The sequence below is a fragment of the Trachypithecus francoisi genome, unplaced genomic scaffold, assembly GCF_009764315.1.
Source record: "Trachypithecus francoisi isolate TF-2019V2 unplaced genomic scaffold, Tfra_2.0 Lachesis_group5, whole genome shotgun sequence".
Classification (NCBI taxonomy): domain Eukaryota; kingdom Metazoa; phylum Chordata; class Mammalia; order Primates; family Cercopithecidae; genus Trachypithecus; species Trachypithecus francoisi.
In genome coordinates, this window is record NW_022681470.1 from 80,034,352 (window position 1) to 80,060,639 (window position 26,288).

Consider the following 26,288-nt stretch of genomic DNA (forward strand, 5'->3'; position numbering starts at 1 on the left):
TTGTCTTTTGTGGATGGCTTGTTCTTCCTGTTTCTTGGGAGCGCTTACTCCAGTTAAACCTTCCTGGGCCATAATCTTACATTCAGATTAATCAAGGTTGGGACAGGGATGCCTTCTAATGCAGTGCTTGATGCGTGGAAGCCATTCAGTTGAATTAACCCTGAGCCAATATCCTGACATAAGCATTCTGATTCCTAGTTCCTTGTTCTGTTCTCTCCATCTGGGCTTTTCTCTTTCTTTTCTTTTCTTTTCTTTCCCTTTACCCTTCCTTCCTTCCTTCCTTCCTTCCTTCCTTCTTTCCTTCCTTCTTTCCTTCCTTCCTTCCTTCCTTTCTTTTTTTTTTCTTTTTTTGTAAAGACAGGATCTCACCCTGTCACCCAGGCTGGAGTGCAATGGCATGATCATAGCTCATTGCAGCCTCCAACTCCTAGGCCCAAGCAAACTTCTCATTTCAGCCTGTAGTAGGCATGCACCACTGTGCTCAACTAATTTTTTATTTATTATAGAGACAGGGTCTTGATATATTACCCAGGCCGATCTTGAACTCTTGGCCTCGAGTGACCATCCTACTTTGGCCTCCCAAAGTACTGGGATTACAGGTGTGAGCTACCGCACCTGGTGTATCCCGGCTTTTCAGACAGATGTATCTGAATTGAGAGTATCAAGGGGACAGGAAACCACAGGAAAATATGTTACTCCAGAGTGCTAATTTTTCCTGAGAGTTGGGGAAGGAGAACTTTTTTGCATTTAATTAAAACATGTATTTTGGATAAGAAGGCAATATTCAGATGAATTTTCAGGGTAAAATATCAGGCTACAAGGAAATTCACCTTTGCTGTGGATCACATTGGACTGTCCCCTGAGCCTCTTAGGAAAGGAGATGGCTTCACTTTCTTTGACTCTTAGAGGTACTTTGAAAGTATTCGAAGGACATTTCAGCAAGCTGCCCTGGCGTGGAATGTCCCTGTCTGTACTAGTTCTGTGAGAAAGGCATGCTTGTGTATGCATGAGTTTATGTTACTTCTCTGCAGAATAGATGTTTCACATTTCTGCTCTTGAGTGGAATTCTCTTTTGCAAATTTATTTGTGTGGGCATAGGTTGATTTGCCAAGGAAAGATGTTACTTAAGTCCCTACCATAAATATATTTATGAAATACTCCTCTGTAGATTTTATTATGTAGATTAGTCATCCTTTAAATGGAATAAAAGAAAGTGAAACTCTTATTTCCCTGCCCAGTTATGCTCCATGGGATGCCCATGCATGGAGGGCAATGTTGAGGTGCCCTGGAGCTGGTGTGGTCAGTGAGATAAGCCTAACAGGTAATGTCATCAAGTTGTGCTAACCCAGTGTGTTCTTCTCACCTGTAGAGATGCAACCACTGCATGAAGATAATTTCTCACAAGAGAACACAGCAGAACTTAACGTGCAGGTTTCTGAAGAGCCCACCCATTTGGGCCAGCATGTGATTGGGGACACTCATGCCTCGGAAGTTTCAACGAAGCCAAATGCTGAGAAAGACTTGGACCAGCATGTGATCCGGGACACTCATGCCTCGGAAGTGTCACCGAAACCAAATGCTGAGAAAGACTTGGACTGGCATGTGATCGGGGACACTTATGCCTCGGAAGTGTCACCAAAGCCAAATACTGAGAAAGACTTGGACCCAGGTAAAGCTTGCTAATTTTTTTCTACAAAGTGGAGACATCATAAAGAAGGCCTTCTAGGAGATTCATTGTCAAAGGTAGGAGCTAGAGACTTGTTAAACTCAAATGAAAAAAGGATCCCAGAGCTAATTGAGAGAAAAGCAGGCGTCAAGACAGATGGAGATCAAAAATAGGAAAGACACCAGAGACTGTAACTAACCTACAAACCAGTGTTTGGCTGTCACTATCTTGTGTAAATTATTTCAATCTAAAATATTATTCTTAAAAGGCCTTATGCTCTAAAACAGTAGTTTTCAACCAGACCAGCAGCATCAGAAACTCTGGGGGTGGGACCAGCAGTCTGTGTTTAACAAGCCTTCCAGGAAAGACTGACCTGATACACATTATGGCTGGAGAACCACTGCTCTAAAACTCATAAATTCAGTTTTTCCTCTGCTTTACCCCTCTCTTTCCAAATAAAATACAGTGCAATGCAGTTCTTTTTTTGATTTGCTATCTGGACATGGTAAATAAAACTTCTTAAAATACAGTGAAGGGGTCCAAGTATGTTTATAGCATAAGCTCATAGGAGACAGTACAGAACACTGTAGTGTGTAATAGTCCAGGATAGACTGACACCAAGAGTATTTCACCACAGTGCACAGTAAACATCCAGTGAGAGATGAGAATGTTTACTTTCCAGGCACAGTACCTAATATTTAGTGGATACTCAATAAGTATTTTTTTTAAAAGAGAAACCATTCTTATTCTAAAGCACAAAATATCTGTTTTCCTCACAATTCCAGGGCCAATTACAAGAGAAGACACTCCTATGGATGCTATTGATGCAAACAAGCAACTAGAGACAGCTGCCGAAGAGCCAGCAAGTGTCACAGCTTTGGAAAACGCAGTCCTTCTAATATATTCATTCATATTTTATTTAACTAAGTTGGTAAGTTTGACACATAGTTTTTTTATTTTTAACTAAAATGTTGATTATTACAGTTTTTAAGTTGATTTTGAGCATGAGGTGAAGAACTTAAATTGTCTTTATGAACATGACTCCTGATCCTTTGAGGAGAGATCCTGAAATGAGCCACAAGTGTGTGGCTTTAATGCGCTTTTAGTTCAGCACATGAGGAGGCTTTGCTGTATGCTGGAGCTGGGCACAGGCACACCTGTCAAACATGGTTCTTCCTTTCAGGAACCTTTCAATTTAGCCAGGAGAGAAAGACATTCACTTGAAATGTAATATGATAATGGGCAGGAAGAGAAGTATTTACCTGATGGTAGAACAATCGATGGCATAAATTGGTTCATTGTGGAGGGAGAGTGGTAGGAAAGGCCAGAAGTTTGCTGAGACATGCTTTAAGCAGAGTTGAAAGATAGATGGGAGCTTGACTTGGAGTCGTCAAATAGAAGGGCTAGGGGAGGGAGATGGGCAAGGATGGGGGGGGCAGCATGCAGTCAGACAGAAAACACATTCAGAGAAATGGAGGCATGAAGAAAAGGTTATTTGGGGAAGTCAGGGAAGCATGGGTAGTTGGTGTTTTCTTTTGTTGTTGTTGTTTTTTTAATTGAGACAGGGTCTTGCTCTGTAGCCCGGGCAGGAGTGCATTGGCGCGATCTCAGTTCACTGCAGCCTCTGCCTCCTGGGCTCAGTGATCCTCCTGCCTCAGCCCCCTGAGTAGCTGGGATCACAAGTGCACGCAACCATGCCTGGCTATTTTTTGTAGAGGTGGGGTTTTGCCATGTTGCCCAGGCTGGTCTCGAACTCCTGAGCCCGTGGAAGCCCACCTTGGCCTCCCAAAGTGCTGGGATTACAGGCATGAGCCACTATTCCCCGCCAGTTGGTGGTGTTAAAGCATGGAGTTAAGATTAGCTGGGCAGGGTGGTGCACACCTGTGATCCCATCCACTTGGGAGGCTGAGGCAGGAGAATCACTTGAGCCCTGGAGGCAGAGGTTGCAGTTAGCTGAGATCGTGCCACTGCCCTCCAGCCTGGGCGACGGAGCAAGACCCTGTCTCAGAAAAAATAAAAATAAAAAAGTATGGAGTTAAGAGGGGGAAAATCTGTTGGAGGGACGCAGGGAAAGTCAGAAAGGAAATAAGGAAATTGTGTGCCATGGTGAGTGGTCAGACCATTGTTGGCAGAGATCCTTGGAAGATTTTAAGCAGGAAAGAGATTGTCAGGTCTGTTTCTTAGCAAGAGTCACTTAACGGCAGAATATTTATTCAGATCTTTCTAAAGGAAGCCATGCTCCAAATGAGACATTTAATGTCTAGAAGCTTATCTAGGCTTTTTAGGACTTAGCTCCCCCTTGTGGTACTTGGTAGAATTTAACTTTTTTTTTTTCTTGGTAAATTAGAGGAATAAGCAAGCTCTCGAAGTTGGAGCTCAGGTTGCCCTTAGGGCTACAGAGAAAGTATGCTCCTCACCAAAGCCATTTCCTTTAGGTCCTGTTATTTCAACACTCGAATAGGAAAGAGCATTTTTGTTGTTTTTCTGTTAAAATCTATGGGTTTCAAGCCAAGATGATTTTATTTCAAATCCCAAAGCTATTGATTAGAAGTTTAGGGAAAATTACCAAACTTTGAACCTCAACTTTCTCATCTGAAAAATTTAGATAATACCTACTCCAATTGTTGGTAAGAATTAAATGATATGGTAATGTAAAATGTCTGGTGTAGCATCTGGCATTGTGTAAGATCTCATCCCTCACCTAATTCTCATTTGGATGATCAGAGGGCATAGAAAGACATTGAATACCTGGGGGTTTCAGGGGAAAGACCACCAGGATGGAAAACAAGTAGGAAATCCAAACCATTTTTCAGTATTAGTCATGGTTTTGCTGGTGATTGTCACCTGGGTAAAGGTGTGTATTTTAATCTGTACAGTTGGAATAATGAAATTTTCAGGGATTAAGACAGTCTCAGAATTCAGAATTTTGTTTTCAGAATGAAATTATCACTTGAAAAATTTAACAGCCCCAGTTGTAGCAGGAATTCTTTATTAATCATATTTCTAGATACACACAGAGCCCTCTTCTAGGCCTGGGTTGGGACATATAGGAGTGGTGTAGGATACAATCTGTGATTAGGGGATAACAGGGAATGACAGACATGAATGGCAAAATATAAAGGCACAGTGTTATAAGATGCCGACTTGAGAGGGATTGTCAAAAGAGCATTTTGATGGCTAAATATGTACCAGAAATTGTGCTAGGAATAAAAGATTCCAAGAGGTATAAAGTGTAATTCTGACTTTTGAAAGGCTTAAAAAAACTTCTCAGTAGTCATAGCAATTCCCTGTACTCTAATCCTGCCATTTTTAGGACCTGTGCATCACCAGTTCCTAGTGTGAGCCGCCTACCTTGCAAGGCTATACATTCCTTTGTTGCCTAGTTCATTCTTATACTGACTCCAAATTTTCCTCCATGATTTCCTCTGTAGAATCTAATTCTCTTTTTACATAGTAATCCTTTAAATATTTGAAGTTATATTTTAATTTATTTTAGCATTTTATCCTGGAAAATTTCAAATATACAAAAGCAGAGAATCCATGGGACCATCGCCCAATAATTCCCAAAAGTGACTGTACCATTTTATACTTCCAGCAGCAATTAATGAAACTTCCATTTGACCACACCTCCCCTAACACTTGGTATTATCAGTCTTAAATTTTAGCTATTGTAGTGGGTATGTCTTTGCGGTTTTAATTGTAATTCCTGATGATTAACGATACTGAGCACTTTTTCACTGCTTATTGGCCATACTTTTTGTGTGTCAGTTCACTCTGACTAGCTGGAATTCAAATGTCTTGCAGCCCTGTGACAACTCTGGGAATTGTTCAGCTTACAGTTGTTCTTTTTTCCTTTAGTTATTCTTTGCCCATCCTCAAGGAGTCTTACCCTACACAGGTACTGTTTAGAATTCAGGCTGAGGCTGAAGGGGAGATCTCCTTGCATATTTCTGGAACTCTTTTTGTTCATAGTGTCCATCTTTTTTTTTTTTTTTGAGACAGAGTCTTGCTCTGTTGCCCAGGCTAGAGTGCAGTGGTGCCTTCTCGGTTCATTGCATCCTCCACCTCCCGGGTTCAAGTGATTCTCCTGCCTCAGCCTCCTGAGTAGTTGGGATTACAGGTGCCCATCACCGCGCCTGGCTAATTTTTGTATTTTTCAGTAGAGACGGGGTTTCACCATGTTGGCCAGGCTGGTCTCGAACCCTTTGGACATCACTTGATAATGCCAAGAATAATGAGTTGTCTAACTCATTATTTTGAAAATTGTTTAAAGAAAAAGAATCAAATATTTACCCTGCCTTAACTATACAAGCCAAATCTCAGTATAAAGAATACTTGATCATAATTTTCTCTTTGTAGAAATATCCCAGCCTTTAAATGAAGGAACAATATAAGATAATTTTAAAAAAAGAGGGACACTCAGATGTTAAATGCCTCCAGATGGAAGTACACAACATCTCCTATTAGGTATTCTTGACAAACAAAATTGAATTTGAATTTGACTACTGATCCAACTACCAATTCCCAGGAAATATAAAGAACCAGAGAAACATGTTAAAATATACCAGGGGGATGTAGTCAGTAAAATATAGACCATCATACACCTTAGGAGCCAAACAAAACTGTTTCTTCAGTGAATGCACTGCAGTAACAACAACAATAACAGAAAGAACTCCATAGACAGCGTAACTGGTATGAGACTCACCCTCCCACTGAAAGCAATAAACAAACTAGACAAAATATATTTTAAAAACTTTTTCATATAGAGAACAACAGGCAGCACAAAATTGTGACCCCTGAGAGAAAGGGAACAAATAGGTGAGCTCTACAACCTCCCAGCTTTCTACCTGGCGGTACTTTCTTGACCTCAGTGCAGGGATGGGGAACACAAGCAGAGTACACCAATCTTGCAGAGGAGGCAGAGATCAAAGTTCAGGGAGACTGAGACATCTGAAATATGCAGGAAAAGGTACCAGAAAGGTGGATACTATGGGCTGGGCGTGGTGGCTCATGCCTGTAATCCGAGCACTTTGGGAGGTTAGGAGTTCGTAAGCATGTGTGTAACAGAACTACTCAAAGTCACAGAAATCATCTAAGTGATCAGAAGGAATGGTTTTTGACACAGGGCTAGAAATAGTGCCTGGAAAACCTAATAATAGTAGGGAGATCCAGAGTTCTTAGAAGGGTCTTGCCTCTGACTAAATGCTACTAATGTCTTGCCTGACAAATTTTAAGACTCAAAACCAAACTGTTTCCAAGTAATTGAATTGCATCCTAGAGCAAAGCTCAAGGATATGTGTTCGTAAGCATGACATACAATCAAAGATTATCAGGCATGCGAAGAAGCAAGAAAATATGACCCAGGATGAGGAGAAAAATCAAACCATCAAAGCCAACTAAGAACTGCCAGAGATGTTAGATTTAGGCAAGGGTATTAAAACAGTGACTATTCCTGTATTTTGGATGTTAAAAAAGTAAGGAGAGACATGAAAGAGTTGTTTTTTAAAAAGACCCAAATCAAATTTCTGGAGATGAAAAACTACACAGTGCCTGAGACGATAAATGCACCAGAAGGGATTCATGCCAGAGTAGCCACTGTAGATGAAAAGATTAGTGAACTCGAAGATACAGCAATAGAAGCTATTCTCGATGAAACACAAAGGGGGAAAAAGACCCTGAGAAATGTGAACATATCATCAGTGACCTGTGGGACACTGTCAAGCAGCCTAATAGATGTATAACTGGAATTTCTATAGAAGAGGGGAGAAAAGGCATTTGGAAAAATATTTGAAGAAATAATGACTGAAATTTTTCCAGAATTTATGAAAACTGTAAAGCCACAGACCCAAGAAGCTAAGTGAAACCCATAGCACAAGAAGCATGAAGAAAACTGCTCCAAGGTCTGTCATAATCAGATTGCTCAAAACAGAGCAGAAAGACATTTTACACAGAGAGAGAGGAACTATGTCACGGATGACATCAGACTTCTTGTCATTAATAAGGCATGAGAGCATACAGTGGAGTAATAGCTTTAAAAGAGCAATACTGTTGACCTGCAACATCAAACCCTGCAAAATATCTTTCAAAACCAAAGGTGATGAAATGAAGACCTTTTCTGACAACAACATACAAGAGCTGAAAGAATTCACCAACACACTTGCACCATAAGAAAGGTTAAAGGAAGTCCTTTAGGCTGATGGAAAATGACAATATGGCACTACACAAAGGAGTGAAGAATGCCAGATGATAACCTTGTGGATAAATATATAAAACTATTTTCTTATTATTTAAATATCTTTAAAAGTTAATTGACTTTAAAGACAAATATCAGTATACTATGGGGTTTAGAAAATATGTAAAAGTTAAATGTGTGATAATAGTGTAAAGGTCAGAAGAGGGAGAAATGGTAGTAACTATCATAAAGTTATTATTATGTAAATGAAATAGTGTAGTGTCATTTGAAGATAGACTGTGATAAGTTGAGAATGTATACTATAAACCCTATAAAGCAACCACTAATATAACAGAGTTATAGCTAATAGGCCAATAAATGAGATAAATCGGAATAATTAAAAAGACTGATAAGGAGGCAGAATAAGAGAAAGAAGATGGGAACAAAGAACAGGTGGGACAAATTGAAAAAAAGGATGCTAAACTTTTAACTATATCAGTAATCACAGTAGGTGGAACTTGTCTAAATACCCCAATTAAAAGGAAAAGTTTGTCAGATTGGGTAAAGAAGCAAGACCCAACTAGATGTCTATAAACTTTATATAAAAAGATAGAAAAAAGTTAAAACTAAAAAGATTGAGAAAAGATATCCCATGCTAACACTAGTCAAATGGAAGCTGGAGTGGCTATATTAAACCAAAGAAGATTCCAGAGCAAAGTACATGACTAGGGATAAAGAAAGTCCATTTCTTATGATAAAATGGTCCATTAATTAAGAGGATATAAAAATCCTAAATGAATGTGCTCCTAATAATGTATCTTCAAAACACATGAAGCAAAAATGGATAGAACGACAATGAAAAAAAATAAATTTACAATTATAATTGGAGATTTCAGTACCCCTTCTCAATAACTGATAGAATAGGAAGTCAATAAGGATCTAGAAGTTATGAACATCATCATTAACCAGTTTGACCTTATAGATGTTTATAGAACATTCCACCCAAGAAGAGCATCATACATATACTTTTTAGTGCACATGAAGCATTTACCAAAATGAACTATATTATCAGCCATAAAACAAGTCTAATGAATATAAAATGATTCAAGTAGTACAAAGTGTGTTCTCTTCACAATATAATTAAGTTAGAAATCAATAATGGAAATATCTGGAAAATCCCCAAATATTTGGAAACTAGGTGACACACTTTTCTCTTATCATCTTATGAGTTTAAAAGGAAAAGGAGAAATTAGTATTTTGAGATGAATGAAAATGAAAACAGGCCAGGCGCAGTGGCATCCTAGCACTTTGGAAGGCTGAGGCAGGAGGATCACTTGTGCCCAGAACTTTGAGACCAGCCTGAACAACATGGTGAAATACTGTTTCTACAAAACACACACACACACACACACACACACACACACACACACAAAAGCTGGGCATGGTGGCACGTGTCTGTAGTCCAGCTACTCAGGAGGCTGAAGTGGGAGGGTTGCTTGAGCCCAGGAGATCGAGGCTGCAGTGAGCAGGGATTGCACCACTGCACTCCAGCCTAAGTGACAGAATGAGACCTTGTCTCAAGAAAAGAAAAAAGAATAAACACAATAAAATGAAAACAAATATATCAAGTGTGTACAGTGTCGCCAAAGCACTAGTGGGAAATGTATAGCACTACCTATATTAGAAAAAAAAAAGGTCTCAAATAAGTGACTTCATTTTCCACTGTAAGAGACTAGAGAAAGAAGAGCAAACTAATCCTCAAGCAGAATAAAAGAAATAATGAAGATAAGAGAATAATTTAATGAAATAGAAAACAAAAGGAAAAGAGAGAAAATCAATGTAACCAAAACCTGGTTCTTTGAGATTAATAAAATTGATTAACCATAGCCAAAGTGAACAGGGAAAGAATGTAGGGAATACAGATTACCAATAGCAGCAGTCAGAAAGACATCACCACAGATTCTTCAAATGTTAGAATTATAATGGAATATTATGAGCAACTTAACGTCAACTAATTTGACAATTTAGGTGAAGAAATTCTGTCTAAGACACAGACTGCAAAAGCTCATTCGGGAGGAAACAGATAACCTTATGACTATTAAATAAATTGGATTTACAGCTAAAAACCTTTCCAGAAAGAAAACCCACGCCCCGATGGCTTCACTGCTAAATTCTATTAAACTTACGAGGAAGAAATAATACAAGTTCTACACAAACTCATCTATTAAACTGAAGAGCAGAAAATACTTCCCAGCTCATTGTATGAAGCTAATGTTACCAGGATATCAAAATAAGGCAAAGACAAAGACAAGTAAGAAAGAAAACCACAGACCAGTATCTCTCATCAACATTGGTATAAAAACTCTAAACAAAAATTTTAGCAAATCAAATCCAACAATATATAAAAAGGAAAATACTCTATGACCAAATAGAATTTATACCGAGAATACGAAGTTTCTTTAACATTTGAAAATCAGTGTAATTAACCATAATGCCAAACTTTAAAAAGTCAATCCATATCTTCAGTTCAGTAAACACTGAAAACCACTTCGAAAAAAACTAAAATTGATTACTGTGTAATTTAAAAAACAATAAATTTATCAACAAACTAAGAATGGAAGGGAACTTAAATCGCTTTTATGAAAGATTTAAAATGAACATCATACTTAATAGTGAATGATGGAATGTCTTCCCCCCAAGATCCAGAAGTGAAACAAGAATGTCTACTCTCATTACATCTGTTCAGTGTTGTAAGGCAATAGCCAGTGCACTAAGGCAAGAAAAAGAAATAAAATGTGTCCAGATTGGGAAAGAAGTAAAATTGTCTTTTTTTGCAGACAACATGCATAAAATCTGGTGGGATGTAGAAAAAATCTGCTAGATAAGTACTAAGTTTAGTAAGGTTGCTAGATAAAGATTTACATCTAAAAGCAATTGTATTTATATGTACTAGCAATGAACAATTGGAAATTGAAGTTAAATTCCATGTACAATAGTATCAAAAATATGGAGTACTTACGGATAAATGTGGCAAAAAGCATGTAAGACATATGCATTGAAAACTATAAAATATTGCTGATAGAAATTAAAGAAGACCTAAATACATGGAGAGATAGACCTTGTTTATGAGTCAGAAGACTATATTGTTAAGCTCCCCAATTTGATCACTTGCATTAACATAACCCCAATTAAAATCTCAGAAGGATGTTTTTTAAATGACAAGCTGATTCTACAATTCATATGGAAAATGCAGAGGACCTCGAATAGCCCAAGCATCATGTAATTTCAAGACTTATTATAAAGCTCTAGTAATTAAGACAGCAGATGAATAGACCATTGGAACAAAATAGAAAATCCAGAAATAGATTTATACATGTATGACAATGGACTTCTGACAAAGGTGGAAAGACAATTAAATGGAAAAAGGAAAGTCTTTTCAACAAATGGTACCCAAACTATTAGATATTTATATGCAAAAAATTGATCCATACCTCACATCATGTACATAAATTAACTCAAAGCGGATCATAGACTTAAATGTAAACCCTAAAACTGTAAAACTTCTAGGAAAAATTAAGAGAAAAATTTTGTTGAACTTGGATTAGGCAAAGATTTCTTACAGTTGACATCAAAAGTATGATTCATAAAGGAGAAATTTGATAATTTGGATTTAATCAAAATAAAAACATCTCTTTAAAAAACACTGTTATACAAACTACAGACTGGGAAAGAGTCACTGCAAAGCATCTATCTGATAAAATATTTGTATTCAGAATACATAACTTCAACATTCATCTAAAGAAATGTAATACAGTAAAATTACACTTTACCAAGGAAGATATACCAATTGCAAGTAAGCACATTAAAAAATATTCAGCATAATTATCAGGGAAATGCCAATTTAAAGCAGAATGAGTTACCACTACACACTTATTATAATGGCTAAAATTTAAAAAAATGATTATACCATGTGTTCGAGAAGATGTGGAGGAAATGGAAGTATCATACACTGCTGGTGGGGATGTGAAGTGGTACAGCTATCTTGGAAAACAGCTTGTCAGTTTCTTAAGAAGGTATACCTACACTGGGCATATGATCCAGCCATTCTTCTCCTAAACATTTACCTGGGACACATTTACCTGAGACACATTTACCCAAGTGAAAATAAATTATACATGCATAGAAAGACTTGTAGATCAATGTTTTTGACAGTTTATTTTTTCTGCCCAGCTGGCACATTTATTGGCATTAAACATAAGACCTTTCCCTTCCCTGGCACCAGGAAGCCACGCCCAAGGGGTATCCCTCTGCCCCATTTCTGCACCAAACTCTCAGGTCTTAGCAGTAGCCTGAGCTGCCCCCAGGGCTCTGCGCTGCTGAATCGTCTGACTCATCATTTCCATGACAGCCAGTTTCATGGCGTGCTCCTGGAGAGCTGGTGGATTTTCTCCATCTGCTTGGTTAGGAAGTCTGTCTTCCTCTTGAAGAAGTCCTTGGCATCCTCAGCTATCTTTTCTACATAGTACCCAGTTCGTACATCGATGAGCACATGTTCCACATCATGCAGCTACTCAGGGACATACATCGAACTCGTCAGTGGGACAAGTAATTCTGTTCCTTCGTTGCTCATACTCAGCATGTTCAGACAGTCCTTGGCTTCTGCATACTTGGTCTGTACCACTTTGAGCTGGGCAAAGGACGTGGACAAGCTGGTTCTTGAGCATTTCTAGCTGTGGCAGATTCATCTCCATGATAGTCTTGGAAGTTTTATTTATAAAAGCCTAAAACTGGAAAAAATCAAATATCCATCCATAGATGACAGATAAACAGGTTATGGCACACCCATACAATGAAATGCTACTCAGCAATAAAAACAAATGAACCATTATAGATATGTGCAGCAATGTGGGTGAATTTCATATTATGCTGAGAGAAGCCAGAGAAAATATAACTGTGCATTATTACATACATATAAAACTTTAGGAAATGCAAACTAATCTATTATGACAGAAATTCTGTTTCAGGGGCAGGAAGGGGTGAAAAGGAGCAGGAGATTACCAAGGGAATAAGGAGACTTTGGGAGGTTCACTATGTTGGTTGTGATGATGGTTTCACAGGCATATTCATATGCAAAACTGATCAAACTGTGTACTTTAAAAACATAACGTATTGAATGTCATATTTCCCTCAAAGCTATAAAGAAAAAAATCCTGACTTTCTTAGATAAAAGTAGTAGTCTCTACTTTTCTCTACCTTTAAAAAAGTGTATTCTGACAGCATGCCCTAGCAGTATATAAAATTACTTTCTTTTATAGCTTCACAGTATACTTTGTTGTGTTCAATATGTCTTTCATTCATGGCCATTTTGGTTGTTTCTAGTCTTTTGTTATAAGTAATGCTGGAATAATATAGTTTTGTGCATATATTTTTTCAGCATTTGTTGTTATATCCCCAGTATCTTTGAGATAGATCTTTAGAAGTGGGATTGTTGAGTCAGTAGATAAATATACAAGTTATTTCTGGAAACGTTGCCAAATCATAGGGATTGTATGATTTTATATAGAGATCAGCATAGAGAGTGCCTGCTTCCTCCACATTCTCTCATCTATAGAGTGTGTTGTCCAAATGTTTGGATCTTGCCAAGATAAGTGAGAAATCATATTTCATTGTAGGGTCAATTTGTATTTCTTGTATTATGAGTGAGGCAGAGCATGTTTCCATATGTTTTTAAATTATTTGCATTTCTTTTCCTGGGATCTGTTCATTACTTCAGCCCATTTTTCTATAGGTTTGCTGGTGGCTATCTTCTTATTTGTAAAGCACTTTATATTTTAGGAATATTAATCCTTCATAATATGTTACAAATATTTTTTCTTAGGTTACCATTGCCAAACTTGGATTATTTTGCAATTTTTGTGGATGGGGTTGGGCGTTTTGTTTTTCAGTAATCAAATTTACACATCATTTTCTTTGTTGCTTTCGGATTTTGATACATAATTAGGAAGGTCTTGCCCACTCACATAATACACAGAGACAGTCACTCAATTTTAACTACTTGTTTTCATTTTTTACATTCAGGTTTCTGATTAACTTGGAATTTCTGAACAATGAGAAAAAGATCCAGTTTTATTTTCCATATTGTTATCTAGATATGTAATACCACTTATTATAAGTCTGTTAACCAGCTGACTTGCTGTATCCCAAATTTCCAGTGCAGTGGGGTCTATTTCTGGATTTTTTATTCTGCCCCATGGTGGGTCTGCATTCTTGGGCCAGTACCATACTGTTATTACAGATCCTGCCCTCCTCTTGTACCACACCCTTCATCTATCTTCTTTCTTAGGGTTTTCCTGCGTGTTCTTGCTTGATTGTTCCTCTGAGTTGACTTTATATTCAACTCGAAGATAAACCTTTAAAGGTCTAAAAATGGTATTTTTATCTACAGATACCATTTTTTTCCCCCACAGATTAAATGTCCCCGGTTTCTTCAACTTTTGGAACGTGATTTCCATACTATTCATTATCCTTGTCCTTTTCCACAAGTCATGTAACCTTAAGATGTGGCCGGCCACTTGTAGTCCCAGCTTCTCAGATGGCTTGAGCCCCGGAGTTTGAGTCCAGCTTGGGCAACATAGGGAGACTCCCTCCCCTTTCCCGTAGCCACCATCTAAAAAAAAAAAAGTGGGACCCATAACTGAACCCACGTGCATGGGGGTGACAGGATGACATGACTCCTGGGTAAGGCTTTTTAATAAGAGTGTCGGCAGGAATGTGAGACAGCCAGTGCAATGGAGGTCGGGAGGCGGAACGCTAAGCAGAGGACTGAGTGGGCAAGGAAGAAAGGCCGCGCACGGCAGCGGCGCCCCATCTGAGCGGTGGTCCTTCCACGCTGTGACCGGAAGGGTCAGCTCCGGGCCGGCACGAGAGGCCTGCCTTTCTCCTTTTCCCCAGCTGCCGCCCACAATCCTCCTCTACGTAAATCCCTGCCTCCTTACTCCGGGGCTCTGTAAGTCGCAGGCTCCTGGCGGAAGCGTCAGTCACTTCCGCCTCCTTACTTGGAGTCTTCCGCTCCCCATTCGCTCTTCTCCCGCCCCCTCGAGAGTTGGTTCCGTCCGCTCTGGCCCCGCCCTCGCGGGCCAACTCTTTTGGTGCCTTGACATGCGCCAGGGGCAATGGCTGATGACGTGCTTTGTAGGCGGCATAAAGCGAAAGTGCCGGCAGCGGTGGAAGGCGAAGTTCAATCCGAGAGTCCGCCCCCTGAACTGGGGCCTTTCCGGAGGAGGAAGCTCGGAAAGACAGGGGACCCAGTGCCATTCCCCCTGGGAATTGTCGCTTGCATTCAGCTGTTCTACACAATGGACTCAGTACCCGCCACTGTGCCTTCTATCACCGCTACCCCGGGGGACCCGGAACTTCTGGGACCCCTGTCGGTGCTCTACGCAGCCTTCATAGCCAAGCTGCTGGAGGTGACAGTCCCCATTCCCAGGGAGGGACTCAAGCTGTCACAGGCGGGTGGATGAGTGCTGAGGAGAGTGGGTGCATTGATTGTGCAAAGGAGAAATGGCGTGTGTCAGATCCAAGGAAAGCAAGACGTTTCTGTGCTGTTCAGGGAGGCAGGTGGGAGTGTGTTTGAGACGGTTTCGTCCCTTTTTTTTTTTTTTTTTTTAGTACTTACGAAGTTACAGCACTTTATGTTCTGGTGTGAAGTCACGATCAAAACACAGAGGGCTTACAGGTCTTTTCCTCATAACCCCGGCTCTGTTGGGGGATGGGGCCAGTATGGTAGTGTACTTGTAGAGGGCTATGGAAACAGCATAGATCAGACAGGTGTTTAATGCACTGTTTTCAAGGAAACGTTTAGAATTAAGGCACTAAATTCAAAGCGGTTTATCTAGATCAGTTATCAGGAGCTATCCAAACTTAGCATTTGTTCTTTGTTTATGTAAGAGTCGATTTAAGATTTTAAATCTTAGAGGAATAACACAGTATTTGTGGTATTCGTTATCATCATATTGGTTTTATTTGCAACCATAAAAAGTTGGTTACTTATATATATAAGGTTTTATATCTTATGTGGTTTTTCAGCAATAAAAAACAACCTATTCAAGAGAAAAGTGTGATGCAGAGAGATTCCAGCCATGTTTTAGATAACATATTGTATCAGGGCCTATTGTAAACTAGAAATATATGCCCAACCTAAAGACATTCAGACTCATAGTACTTCAGAACACAACAAGCCAAACAATAAGTGTGAGACTCCCAGTATCCTATTTTTCTTGAAACAGTGAGAGCTACTGAAGATTTTTGAGGGTATAGGTATCTGATAGAGTTGGTTTAGAATTTCTATGAATGAGTCTTTGTGACTGCTTTATGGTAAGCTTCTTTAAGGTTTCTCATTATTTCTAACATGCCCATTTCAGCTAGTTGCTACATTGCCTGATGATGTTCAGCCTGGGCCTGATTTTTATGGATTGCCATGGAAACCTGTACTTATCACTGCCTTCTTGGGAATTGTTTCGTTTGCCGTTTTCTTCTGGAGAACTGTCCTTGTTGTGAGTAAATTAATGCATACTTTAACTCATAAATTCAAGTATGGTTTTATAATCACAGCCCTTTTGTTTCTTTTTCAGTTTCTAATGTGAACATATATTAATGCTTTTAATTCAAGCTAACCTTGTACAATAATTTAGTATAATTTTTGTGTTGGTAAATTCTTTTTTTTTTTTTTTTTTTTTTTTTTTTGTTGTTGTTGAGACGGAGTCTCGCTCTGTCGCCCAGGCTGGAGTGCAGTGGCCGGATCTCAGCTAACTGCAAGCTCCGCCTCCCGGGTTGACGCCATTCTCTCGCCTCAGCCTCCCGAGTAGCTGGGACTACAGGCGCCCGCCATCTCGCCCGGCTAATTTTTTATATTTTTTTAGTAGAGACGGGGTTTCACCGTGTTCGCCAGGATGGTCTCGATCTCCTGACCTCGTGATTCGCCCGTCTCGGCCTCCCAAAGTGCTGGGATTACAGGCTTGAGCCACCGCGCCCGGCCGGTAAATTCTTAAGTGGGTAAGACAACACGTATAATCTCAATGGGAAAACTTCAGTTTATATGTCCCTTATATCAAAATCTAAATATTAAGAATTAGGTGGGTCTTTATTTCAACTCACAAAGGAAAAAAAGAAAGAATTAGGTAGGTCATATGTACACTGTTAGTAGAACTAGGAATTCTTAGAGCCATCCTGAAAAATAGTTTCATGATGTGTATCATAAGCCTTAAAAATGGTTATAGCCTTTTATATTGTATTAATATCATGTCTAGTAATCAATCCTAAAGAAATAACCAGTCAGCCAGGCACAGTGGCTCAACGCCTGTAATCTCAGCACTTTGGGAGTCCGAAGCAGGCAGATCACTTGAGGCCAGGAGTTTGAGACTAGGCAAGCCAACATAATGAAACCCCATCTCTACTAAAAATACAAAAATTAGCGGGGTGTTGTGGCACATGCCCGTAATCCCAGCTACTTGGGATGCTGAGGCAGAGAATCGCTTGAACCTGGGAGGTGGAGGCTGCAGTGAGCCGAGATGCGCCACTGCACTCCAGCCTGAGTGACAGAGTGAGACTCCTCCATCTCAAAAAAAAAAAAAACAAAGAAATAACCGATCGTGTGTTAAATATCTTACATGGCCAGGTGTGGTGGCTCACACCTATAATACTAGCACTTTGGGAGGCAGAGGCGGGTGGATCACATAAGGCCAGGAGTTCGAGACCAGCCTGGCCTACAAGACAAAACCCCGTCTCTACTAAAAATACAAAAATTAGCCGGGGGTGATGGCGAGAGCCTGTAATCCCAGCTACTCAGGAGGCTGAGGCAGGAGAATCGCTTGAAACGGGGAGGCAGATCATGCCACTACAGTCTAGCCTAGGCAGCAAAATGAGACTCTGTCTCAAAAAAAAAGTTTTAAATATCTTACATAAGAGCATTCAGTAGAACAGTATTTATTAGAGTGAAAACTTTGACACAACCTACTGTGATTCACAGTGGGAAAGTTGTTAAATTATTGTATGTTCATATAATGGGATATTAGGCTGCTTGATATAATTCAAAGACATAGGGCCACAACAAATACTCACAATTTAACATGAAGTAGAAGAAAAGTAGAAACCAAGACTTTAAGGTATAGATAAACTGTATATTACATCAACATACACACAGAAAATAAATGCTGCAAGGAAATACAACAAAATGATAAAAATTCTTATATCTAGGAGATGAGGTAAGTTTTCAGTTTTTAAAAAATGTGTATTTCCCAGATTTTCTGATTTGATCATGTACTGTTTTACTCAGAAAATATATTTTTATTTGGAAATACAAATTATATCCTGTGTAAAGACACACCATTAATTTTTTAATCTTCTGTGCAGAATTTGTCTTTCAGACTTAAACATATGTATGTATAAGTATGTATACTCATACTTGTACATATTTATGATTATACTATGTAGCATTCGGCTTCATAGTTATTTAACATAATTGGGAGAAGATTATTTTGTGTAAATGAACTTTGCAGATGAAAAGCTTTCTATTGAAACTTCACAGTTAAAATGGCCAAAATTATTGTGTGCCAATCTTTCTAAAACTGAGTACTCTTTTTCTGATTTCATAATTATATCACATATATCCTCATTAATAAATTTTCTCTGCTTTCACAATTGATTGTAAAATTACTTAAAAGGAAGGGTCTTTTCTCCTATGAGGCCTTCTCTAACCTCGTGGTGCTTTTCTTCAGATAAAAAAGGAGAATCAAAGGGTAAATGGAAGGGGAAAATGTGAAAACATTTTACATTTCCCTCGTTTCTCCTATTTGTTAATAAAAAAATTCTGACGCCATTTTCATTTTTTAGAAAGTTGTATACGCTCTGTGTCCTAACTGCTGTTCCTCAACACTTGACTTTTGGAACCTTGGTCTCTACTTGCCTGTTAGTTTGGGTAAAATGGAGCAGAGGAAGTTTACTCTCATTAGCAAGGCCGTGACATTAGAGAGATAGTGATTTCTTTCCATGTTGGAATTTTCTGAATGCATATTCCTATAACAATGGTATTATAAGTGAGATTTAAATACTGTAATTATTATGTATGCAGTATATTAATTACTATATACAGTAATACAGTATATTATGTAAACAGTATATTTGCTGAGATTATGGATGATTTGTGGACTGGTGTTAGCATCTCATCAACATAATATTTGAAAGGGAAAATATGTTCTGGGTTGCAAAGAAATTTAGTAATACTCTTTTTAAGAAATTAGTTACTGCTTAGATTTTCTTGTCCTATAATTTAGTGCTGTCTTTAGGGGATGATTTGGGTTTTGCCCTTTCAGGAAGATGATAGTTGTCATTTCTCTTGTTGCTTATGCATTTTCCTCTAGCAGTCTTCCCTTCCCTGTCAGGTTTATGAGCACTGTTTTTAGTGGTCTAGGAAAATCAAATGATCTAGCTAAGTATTAATAGAATTATTTTAAAATTCAGCCAGTAGTCAATTTTGAATAGGATTTCTGAGATGTTTTCTGGTGAGCAAAAGAGGTGTGTGTCTTAGTACAAAGATCATACCTTTAATTTTGTTTCCTCAGAGTCTTTTTGAGTAGTCATTGTTTTTAGATTTCATTCTGGCTATTTGGAGCTGTCAAATAAATAAAATGAATAAATAAAATGTTAAAATATTTATCACAAAAATATTAGCCATTTCTGTTATTCAAATTAAGTGCTCATTTCATAAAACTGGTGCTCATTTAGATATATAAACATCTCTTTAAGCTGCAGAGTAAGATATTTACCTTAGTGCTTTATCTGTCAGACTACAACATATCACTACTGGTTACATTTGAAATGCTTTTTAACCTTTTTAAATTTTTTTCATCTTGTGGATTCATGCTAAACCAAACTATTATTAAACTCATTTGGTTACAATTCTGACAGTTGTATTAGAAACTATGTACATCTGTTAATAAAATGTTTGACATCAAATTTAATTTTATTTTTCTTTTCTAGGTGAAGAGTAGAGTATATCAAGGTAAATCTTTTGGCTTATTTTGTACTATTCCCTCTGTATTGGTGTTTGATATTGGTTTTATATATAAGTAGTTTTAGTGACTTCTGATATCTGACTGACTTATAGCTTCTGAAAACTTTACTATTCCTAGGTTGCCAGGTTGGATGATAGAGGAAATGGTGATGCTACCAACTGAGATAGGAGATGAAGAGGAACAAATTGCGGGAGTAGGGAGAAGATAATTAATTTGAGGCAGATTGACCTTAAATGTTGATGTAGTACCAATTTATTCCATGTGACCAGTGTTTCTGTGCTAATGATTTAGTCAGTACATTAAATATTTATTTAAGTAGATAATTTGAGGACTAGAAATGTCAATCAGCATGACTGCATTTTCTATTTCTCTTTGCAAATGACATATTTGAAGTGATGCCATTTTCTGAGAAGAAAGATGCTTCATGCAGGGAGGAATACTGAGCTATAACATTTTACTGTATTTCCCATCTTGGAAATAAATTAGACTCTCATTGAAATAAAGGTTCTTATTATATTTTTCTTAAATTGTAACAGTATTTTTACGTCCTTATTCTTGTTAGCAGATTGCTTTTTGTATTAATCTGTTTTCTCACTGCTGTAAAGAAATACCCAAGGCCAGGTGTGGTGGTTCACGCCTGTAATCCCAACACTTTGGGAGGCCAAAGCAGGAGGATTGCTTGAGCTCAGGAGTTTGAGACCAGCCTGGGCAACATGGAGAAACCCTGTCTCTATTAAAAAAAAATACAAAAATTAGCTGGGTGTGGTGACACACATCTGTAGTCCCAGCTACTCAGGAGGCTGAGGCAGGAGGATTGCTTGAGCTTGGGAGGTGGAGTTTGCAGTGAGCTGAGATTGTACCACTGAACTCCAGCCTGGGCAACAAGCAAGACCCTGTCTCAAAAAAAGAAACACCTGAAACTGGGTAATTTATAAGAAGTTTAATTAGCTCATGTTTCTGCAGGCTATAGGAAGTATAGTGGCATATGCTTCTGACGAGGCCTCAGGGAGCTTTTACTCATAGCAGAAGGCAAAGTGAGAGCAGGCCTTCTTACATGGTGGGAGCAGGAGCGAGAGTTAGCGGGGAGTTGCTGCATACTTTTAAACAACCAGATTCCACAAGAACTCAGTCACCATCATAGAACAGCACCACAGGGATGGTGATAAACCACTTGTGAGAAATCTACCCCTGTGATCCAATCACCTTCCACCAGGCCCCACCTGAACACTGGGGACACTGGGGGCTATAATTTGACATAAGATTTGGTGGAGACACAGACCCAAACCATATCACTTTTTAAAACCATAATAGTTATGCTAAGAAGTTCTTTTTCCTGATAGTGCCAGATAACATGTCTTTGCTGCTGATCCATTGGGTAATTCAGTTTAATTTAGTGATCATAATAACCTCATTATTTTTTTCTTTTTTCAGTCACGGAACAGCAAATTTCTGAGAAGTTGAAGATTATCATGAAAGAAAATACAGAACTTGTACAAAAATTGTCAAATTATGAACAGAAGGTATAGTTATTCTTTTTTTTTTTTTATCCCATGGTCCCAGCTTGAATTATTTTCACCTATCTTATAGTTCAGTTACTATGGTATTTTAAAATAATATTTATTATTCCATTAATTCCTATAAACCATCCAGATCTTAAGCAGTCATATGTGTAAAGTACTGTTTTCCTCTGTAAGAGGTCAGTCACTTGAAATTGAGTTCTGGTAGCACTATACTTTATATTTCTGGATTCTGAATGCTTTATTTTATGTAGATCAAGGAATCAAAGAAACATGTTCAGGAAACCAGGAAACAAAATATGATTCTCTCTGATGAAGCAATTAAATTTAAGGTAAAAACTTATTTTGGGGATTACATTTTAAAACGAAAGTATAAGTAATGAGTATAACTAACCTTAATATCTTTTTTGTAGGATAAAATCAAGACACTTGAAAAAAACAATGAAATTCTGGGTGATGCAGCTAAAAATCTTCGTGTTATGTTAGAGTCAGAGAGAGAACAGAATGTCAAGAATCAAGACTTGGTAAGAGTTTTGCTGCTAAGTGTTACTAACAATTTGGGTTTTGAACTCTTTTGTAGATTGAGTTGAACTCTTTATTTTCCTCGCTGTTATGTGAAGTAAGAGTACGAGTCAGGGAAGTTGCACCTACTTCTGTCCATTTTTGTGGAATTTTAAGTACTTACACAAGAAGTTATTCTTATGGGCCTAGGAAGTATTTTGGTTCTCAACCCTCGGTAATTGTCATATTGCTTGGCTCTGCCCTCTGAAACATGTGGAACAACTAGGAAACCACAACCCAGTTGAACAGTCCTTGTGTTTTGTTTTGTTTTGTTTTGCAAAGTTTTTTTTTTTTTTTTGCTGTAAACATTTTACAAATAGAATAGTTTTAGAATGACCTAAAAGTTGCAAAGATAGTAGAGAGCGTTCCCATAAATCCCACACCCTATTAATCTAGATGACCTCACTGAGGTAGTATTGCCACATTTCTTCACTGTAAAATTACTTTTTTTTTTTTTTTTTTTTTTAACTCTTTGCATTATTGTACCCTTTGGAAGGAAGTTGCTAACACAGCCCACAGTGAAAAAGGGTTATGCTCTGTCCCGTTGAGGAGCCAGAATCTTCATAAATTATCTAGAATTCTTCTATATGGGTGATCTGTCTATTCTCACTCCAGTCCTACCATTTTTAATTTAGGCAAGAGCATTTTTATTTTTATTTTTATTTATTTATTTTTTTTATTTTTTTTTGAGATGGAGTCTCGCTCTGTCGCCCAGGCTGGAGTGCAGTGGCCGGATCTCAGCTCACTGCAAGCTCCGCCTCCCGGGTTTACGCCATTTTCCTGCCTCAGCCTCCCGAGTAGCTGGGACTACAGGCGCCCGCCACCTCGCCCGGCTAGTTTTTTGTATTTTTTTAGTAGAGACGGGGTTTCACCGTGTTATTAGCCAGGATGATCTCGATCTCCTGACCTCGTGATCCGCCCGTCTCGGCCTCCCAAGGCAAGAGCATTTTTAAAGTACCTTGGGGATTTTTTTTCTCTTGCTACAAGAAAAAAAAAGTCACATTGATTTGAACTGTTTACTTAAAAGTTTTTTCAGTTTCTCTTCTTTCACCTTTTAGTCTGGTCATCTACCACATTTTATTCTAACCAGGAAGGTTGTGTATGCCATGAAATATTTATGCCTTCGATTATTTTCCCTTACGTCTTTAAGTTCTTGATGTTTCCCTAGGGCAAAACTGAAACACCTGCTTTTACCTGAAACATAGCGGGTGGTTCTGGGACATACTTTGTTGATGTTTCTTCTTTTCAGTACATATCCCAGTGTTTCTACTGAAATCCTAATATACATTTTGTGTTCTGTTTTTACATGGCAGATAACAGAAAACAAGAAATCTATAGAGAAGTTAAAGGATGCTATTTCAATGAATGCCTCAGAATTTTCAGAGGTAAGGCTGACTATAATTCCTGAAGGATGTTAATACTATATTATAGTTTGATTGCAGAGCAAAAGTTTGATGTGTGCTAAAATGTGCAAAAAATGAAAACTACATAATGTTGGGCAGGGAAAGTAACTTTTTTTGATTTTCTTTGGAATTAATTCACTAATAGGAGTGTTTTGCATTAGGTTCAGATTGCACTTAATGAAGCTAAGCTTAGTGAAGAGAAGGTGAAGTCTGAATGCCATCGGGTTCAAGAAGAAAATGCTAGGCTTAAGAAGAAAAAAGAGCAGGTAAAGGAAAGTGCGTGTCGTAGGTCATGTAAAATAGAGAACCCAGTATCATACCTCATGAATGCCTTTTCTCAGATCTATTTTTAAGGTAATATATGTGCAGGATTCTGTTCTTAGATATGCACAGTTTAAACTATGCTTCCAAAATTGAGTGTAGGTATACATTCTCTATCTGTTCTGGATTTTCTGTTCTGTACAATTTATTTTGGCTATCAGAGTGTGTAGTCTTGTTTTGTCAAACACCAATTGCTGTTAACTTGAGTAGCCTCCAGTGGGTAATAGACTGGCTTTTTAGACCGAAGAGTTAGATATTTTATAACCCTCCTTTGAGTAGTTACTGCTTCACTAGCCAAGGGAAGGTTACATGAGCAGGAGTCTGGACTTGGGAGATAGTAGGATGAGCCCTTCTGTTCCTTCTGGAAGTGAATTATTTGACTTGGCTACCATTTTCTGAAGGATGCAATAAACAAGATCCAATTTCCTTGACAGCTCTGATGTGTTCACTGTAGCTCTGAGGGTTGGGACCACTCTCTCCTCCCGCTTAACTAAGGTCTTAGCCCATAGGGATAGGCCAAGGAGAGGCATGCCTCCTTATTTCCCTGTCTCATTCACTTAGTCCTAATGTCTCCAGTACAAAAGCCCTAACCTGTGGGAATCTTGTGTTTTAACTTTTCAGTTGCAGCAGGAAATCGAAGACTGGAGTAAATTACATGCTGAGCTCAGTGAGCAAATCAAATCATTTGAGAAGTCTCAGAAAGATTTGGAAGTAGCTCTTACTCACAAGGATGATAATATTAATGTAAGTACATTCTCATGAATACAAGCTTAATTCTTGTGAATTATGAAATCTGGAGAATTAAATGGAAAGACGCTTAATGCCCTTTTACTTCTTTTCTAGGCTTTGACTAATTGCATTACACAGTTGAATCGGTTAGAGTGTGAATCTGAATCTGAGGGTCAAAATAAAGGTGGAAATGATTCAGATGAATTAGCAAATGGAGAAGTGGGAGGTAAGATCAGTCCCAAGGAGGATGGACCCATTTTGCCTTCCTGTCTTTAAGTGCACCAGTGCTACTTTTCACCTGGCTGAATTTCCTCTTAAGCTTTCTAGTTGTAAACACGTATCATTGGATTTGAATGTATGTCTGCTTGCATTGGGCAGAGGTGGATTGCTAGGGTGTGGTGTAGCAATAAGCATGCAGTGAACACTGACTTTGTTTTTACATTGAGACTAGAAGGATGCATGGGAGCTGCACTGGTCATGTCTTACACCTCTAAGTATTGAACATATACAGTAGTAGAAACTTGTTTCTCAGTTTCATGAAGATAACTTGTTAAAACTTGTCGTCTCAGTAGCTGTGTGGTTTTAAGGCCCACAACTGTTTTTAAGAGTACTGAGGTGGTTGGAGGCATAAACTGACTAAGGCCATGAAAGAAACCACAACTGGTTTTGAGAGTGCTGAGGTGGTTGGATCCATAAACTAAGGCCATGAGAGTGGAGGCTATAGGGTAGCAGTGTTTACTGATGAGGACAATGTTTCTAGATGCCCTCTCTCAAGTTGGATATTGCTTGTGTAGTGGGTGTTTAAGCCACACCTGGTAGCAGATTCTGGAGGAGAATAGGAGGGAATCTTTCTGAATAAGACGCTAAGCCCAGATGGAGGTAGATATGAGAGAGAAGAAAGAGCTTTATCTCACATGTTTCTTCTTGCTCAAGAGTGGCATGTATAACATGTTTATGTACAAATGGGAATTCAGTTTTTCAGTCTTAAGTTTGCAGTTCTCTTAAAAGTCAGTCTAACCCTGTTCTGTTTTTGTTTGTTCTTTAAATGTTTGAACATGACAATTGTTTGGTTTTGGGTAAATCAAGAAAATACGAATTTAAAAAGCAAGAGAAGAAAAAGCAATGAAAGAAATCCTTTTGTTTTTTTAGGTGACCAGAATGAGAAGATGAAAAATCAGATTAAGCAGATGATGGATGTCTCGCGGGTATAATCCTTTTTAGAGTCCCATAATTACCTGTGAATGCTTTTACTATGCCTCACTTTTGTGAATACTTCTCTCTTCTGCAATTTTTAGACACAGACTGCAATATCGGTAGTTGAAGAGGATCTAAAACTTTTACAACTTAAGCTAAGAGCCTCCGTGTCCACTCAGTGTAACCTGGAAGGTAGGTTGCTTCTTGAGAAGAAATTGCTATATCTTGGAAAGATACAAAATTGCATTAGAAAGATAAAGAGCGGCTTCCTGCTTTCATTCGTCTCATTTCTCTCAGCACCAGCCCCCAACCAAGTTCTCACGTTCTTGTGCACACACATAAAACTCCCATGTTTTATCCTTTACAGACCAGATAAAGAAATTGGAAGATGACCGCAACTCACTACAAGCTGCCAAAGCTGGACTGGAAGATGAATGCAAAACCTTGAGGCAGAAAGTGGAGATTCTGAATGAACTCTATCAGCAGAAGGAGATGGCTTTGCAAAAGTAAGACTGTCATCATTTCCTGTGAATTGTATTGTCATGTGACTAAATAAATGTGTACTAATATAGATACTGTTATCATTTTTTAGGATTATTTATACTTTTTTACATCTGTAATTAGTATAAATTTGTCCTTCTTTCTTTCTGCTTTGTT

The 26,288-nt window shown here is 38.3% G+C and overlaps 1 protein-coding gene and 1 pseudogene across 4 annotated transcripts in view; one reads left to right on the plus strand and one right to left on the minus strand.

The window, feature by feature from the left end:
* MIA3 (MIA SH3 domain ER export factor 3) overlaps positions 1 to 26,288 on the plus strand; it is a 55,835-nt gene that overhangs the window by 14,763 nt on the left and 14,784 nt on the right. For 2 of the 4 annotated variants that reach the window (XM_033197634.1, XM_033197635.1), the window contains exons 5-18: positions 1,370 to 1,669; positions 2,452 to 2,597; positions 16,259 to 16,390; positions 19,872 to 19,893; positions 21,338 to 21,426; positions 21,678 to 21,755; positions 21,837 to 21,947; positions 23,298 to 23,369; positions 23,549 to 23,653; positions 24,330 to 24,452; positions 24,552 to 24,663; positions 25,587 to 25,642; positions 25,733 to 25,823; positions 25,999 to 26,137. In XM_033197634.1, coding sequence (XP_033053525.1) covers positions 1,370 to 1,669; positions 2,452 to 2,597; positions 16,259 to 16,390; positions 19,872 to 19,893; positions 21,338 to 21,426; positions 21,678 to 21,755; positions 21,837 to 21,947; positions 23,298 to 23,369; positions 23,549 to 23,653; positions 24,330 to 24,452; positions 24,552 to 24,663; positions 25,587 to 25,642; positions 25,733 to 25,823; positions 25,999 to 26,137 — 1,576 coding nt within the window. Of the gene's footprint in view, positions 1 to 1,369; positions 1,670 to 2,451; positions 2,598 to 15,021; positions 15,305 to 16,258; positions 16,391 to 19,871; positions 19,894 to 21,337; positions 21,427 to 21,677; positions 21,756 to 21,836; positions 21,948 to 23,297; positions 23,370 to 23,548; positions 23,654 to 24,329; positions 24,453 to 24,551; positions 24,664 to 25,586; positions 25,643 to 25,732; positions 25,824 to 25,998; positions 26,138 to 26,288 lie in introns of those variants that run through there. The other 2 variants (XM_033197636.1, XM_033197637.1) reach the window with 1 other exon arrangement.
* On the minus strand, positions 11,986 to 14,966 carry LOC117075359 (annotated as a pseudogene).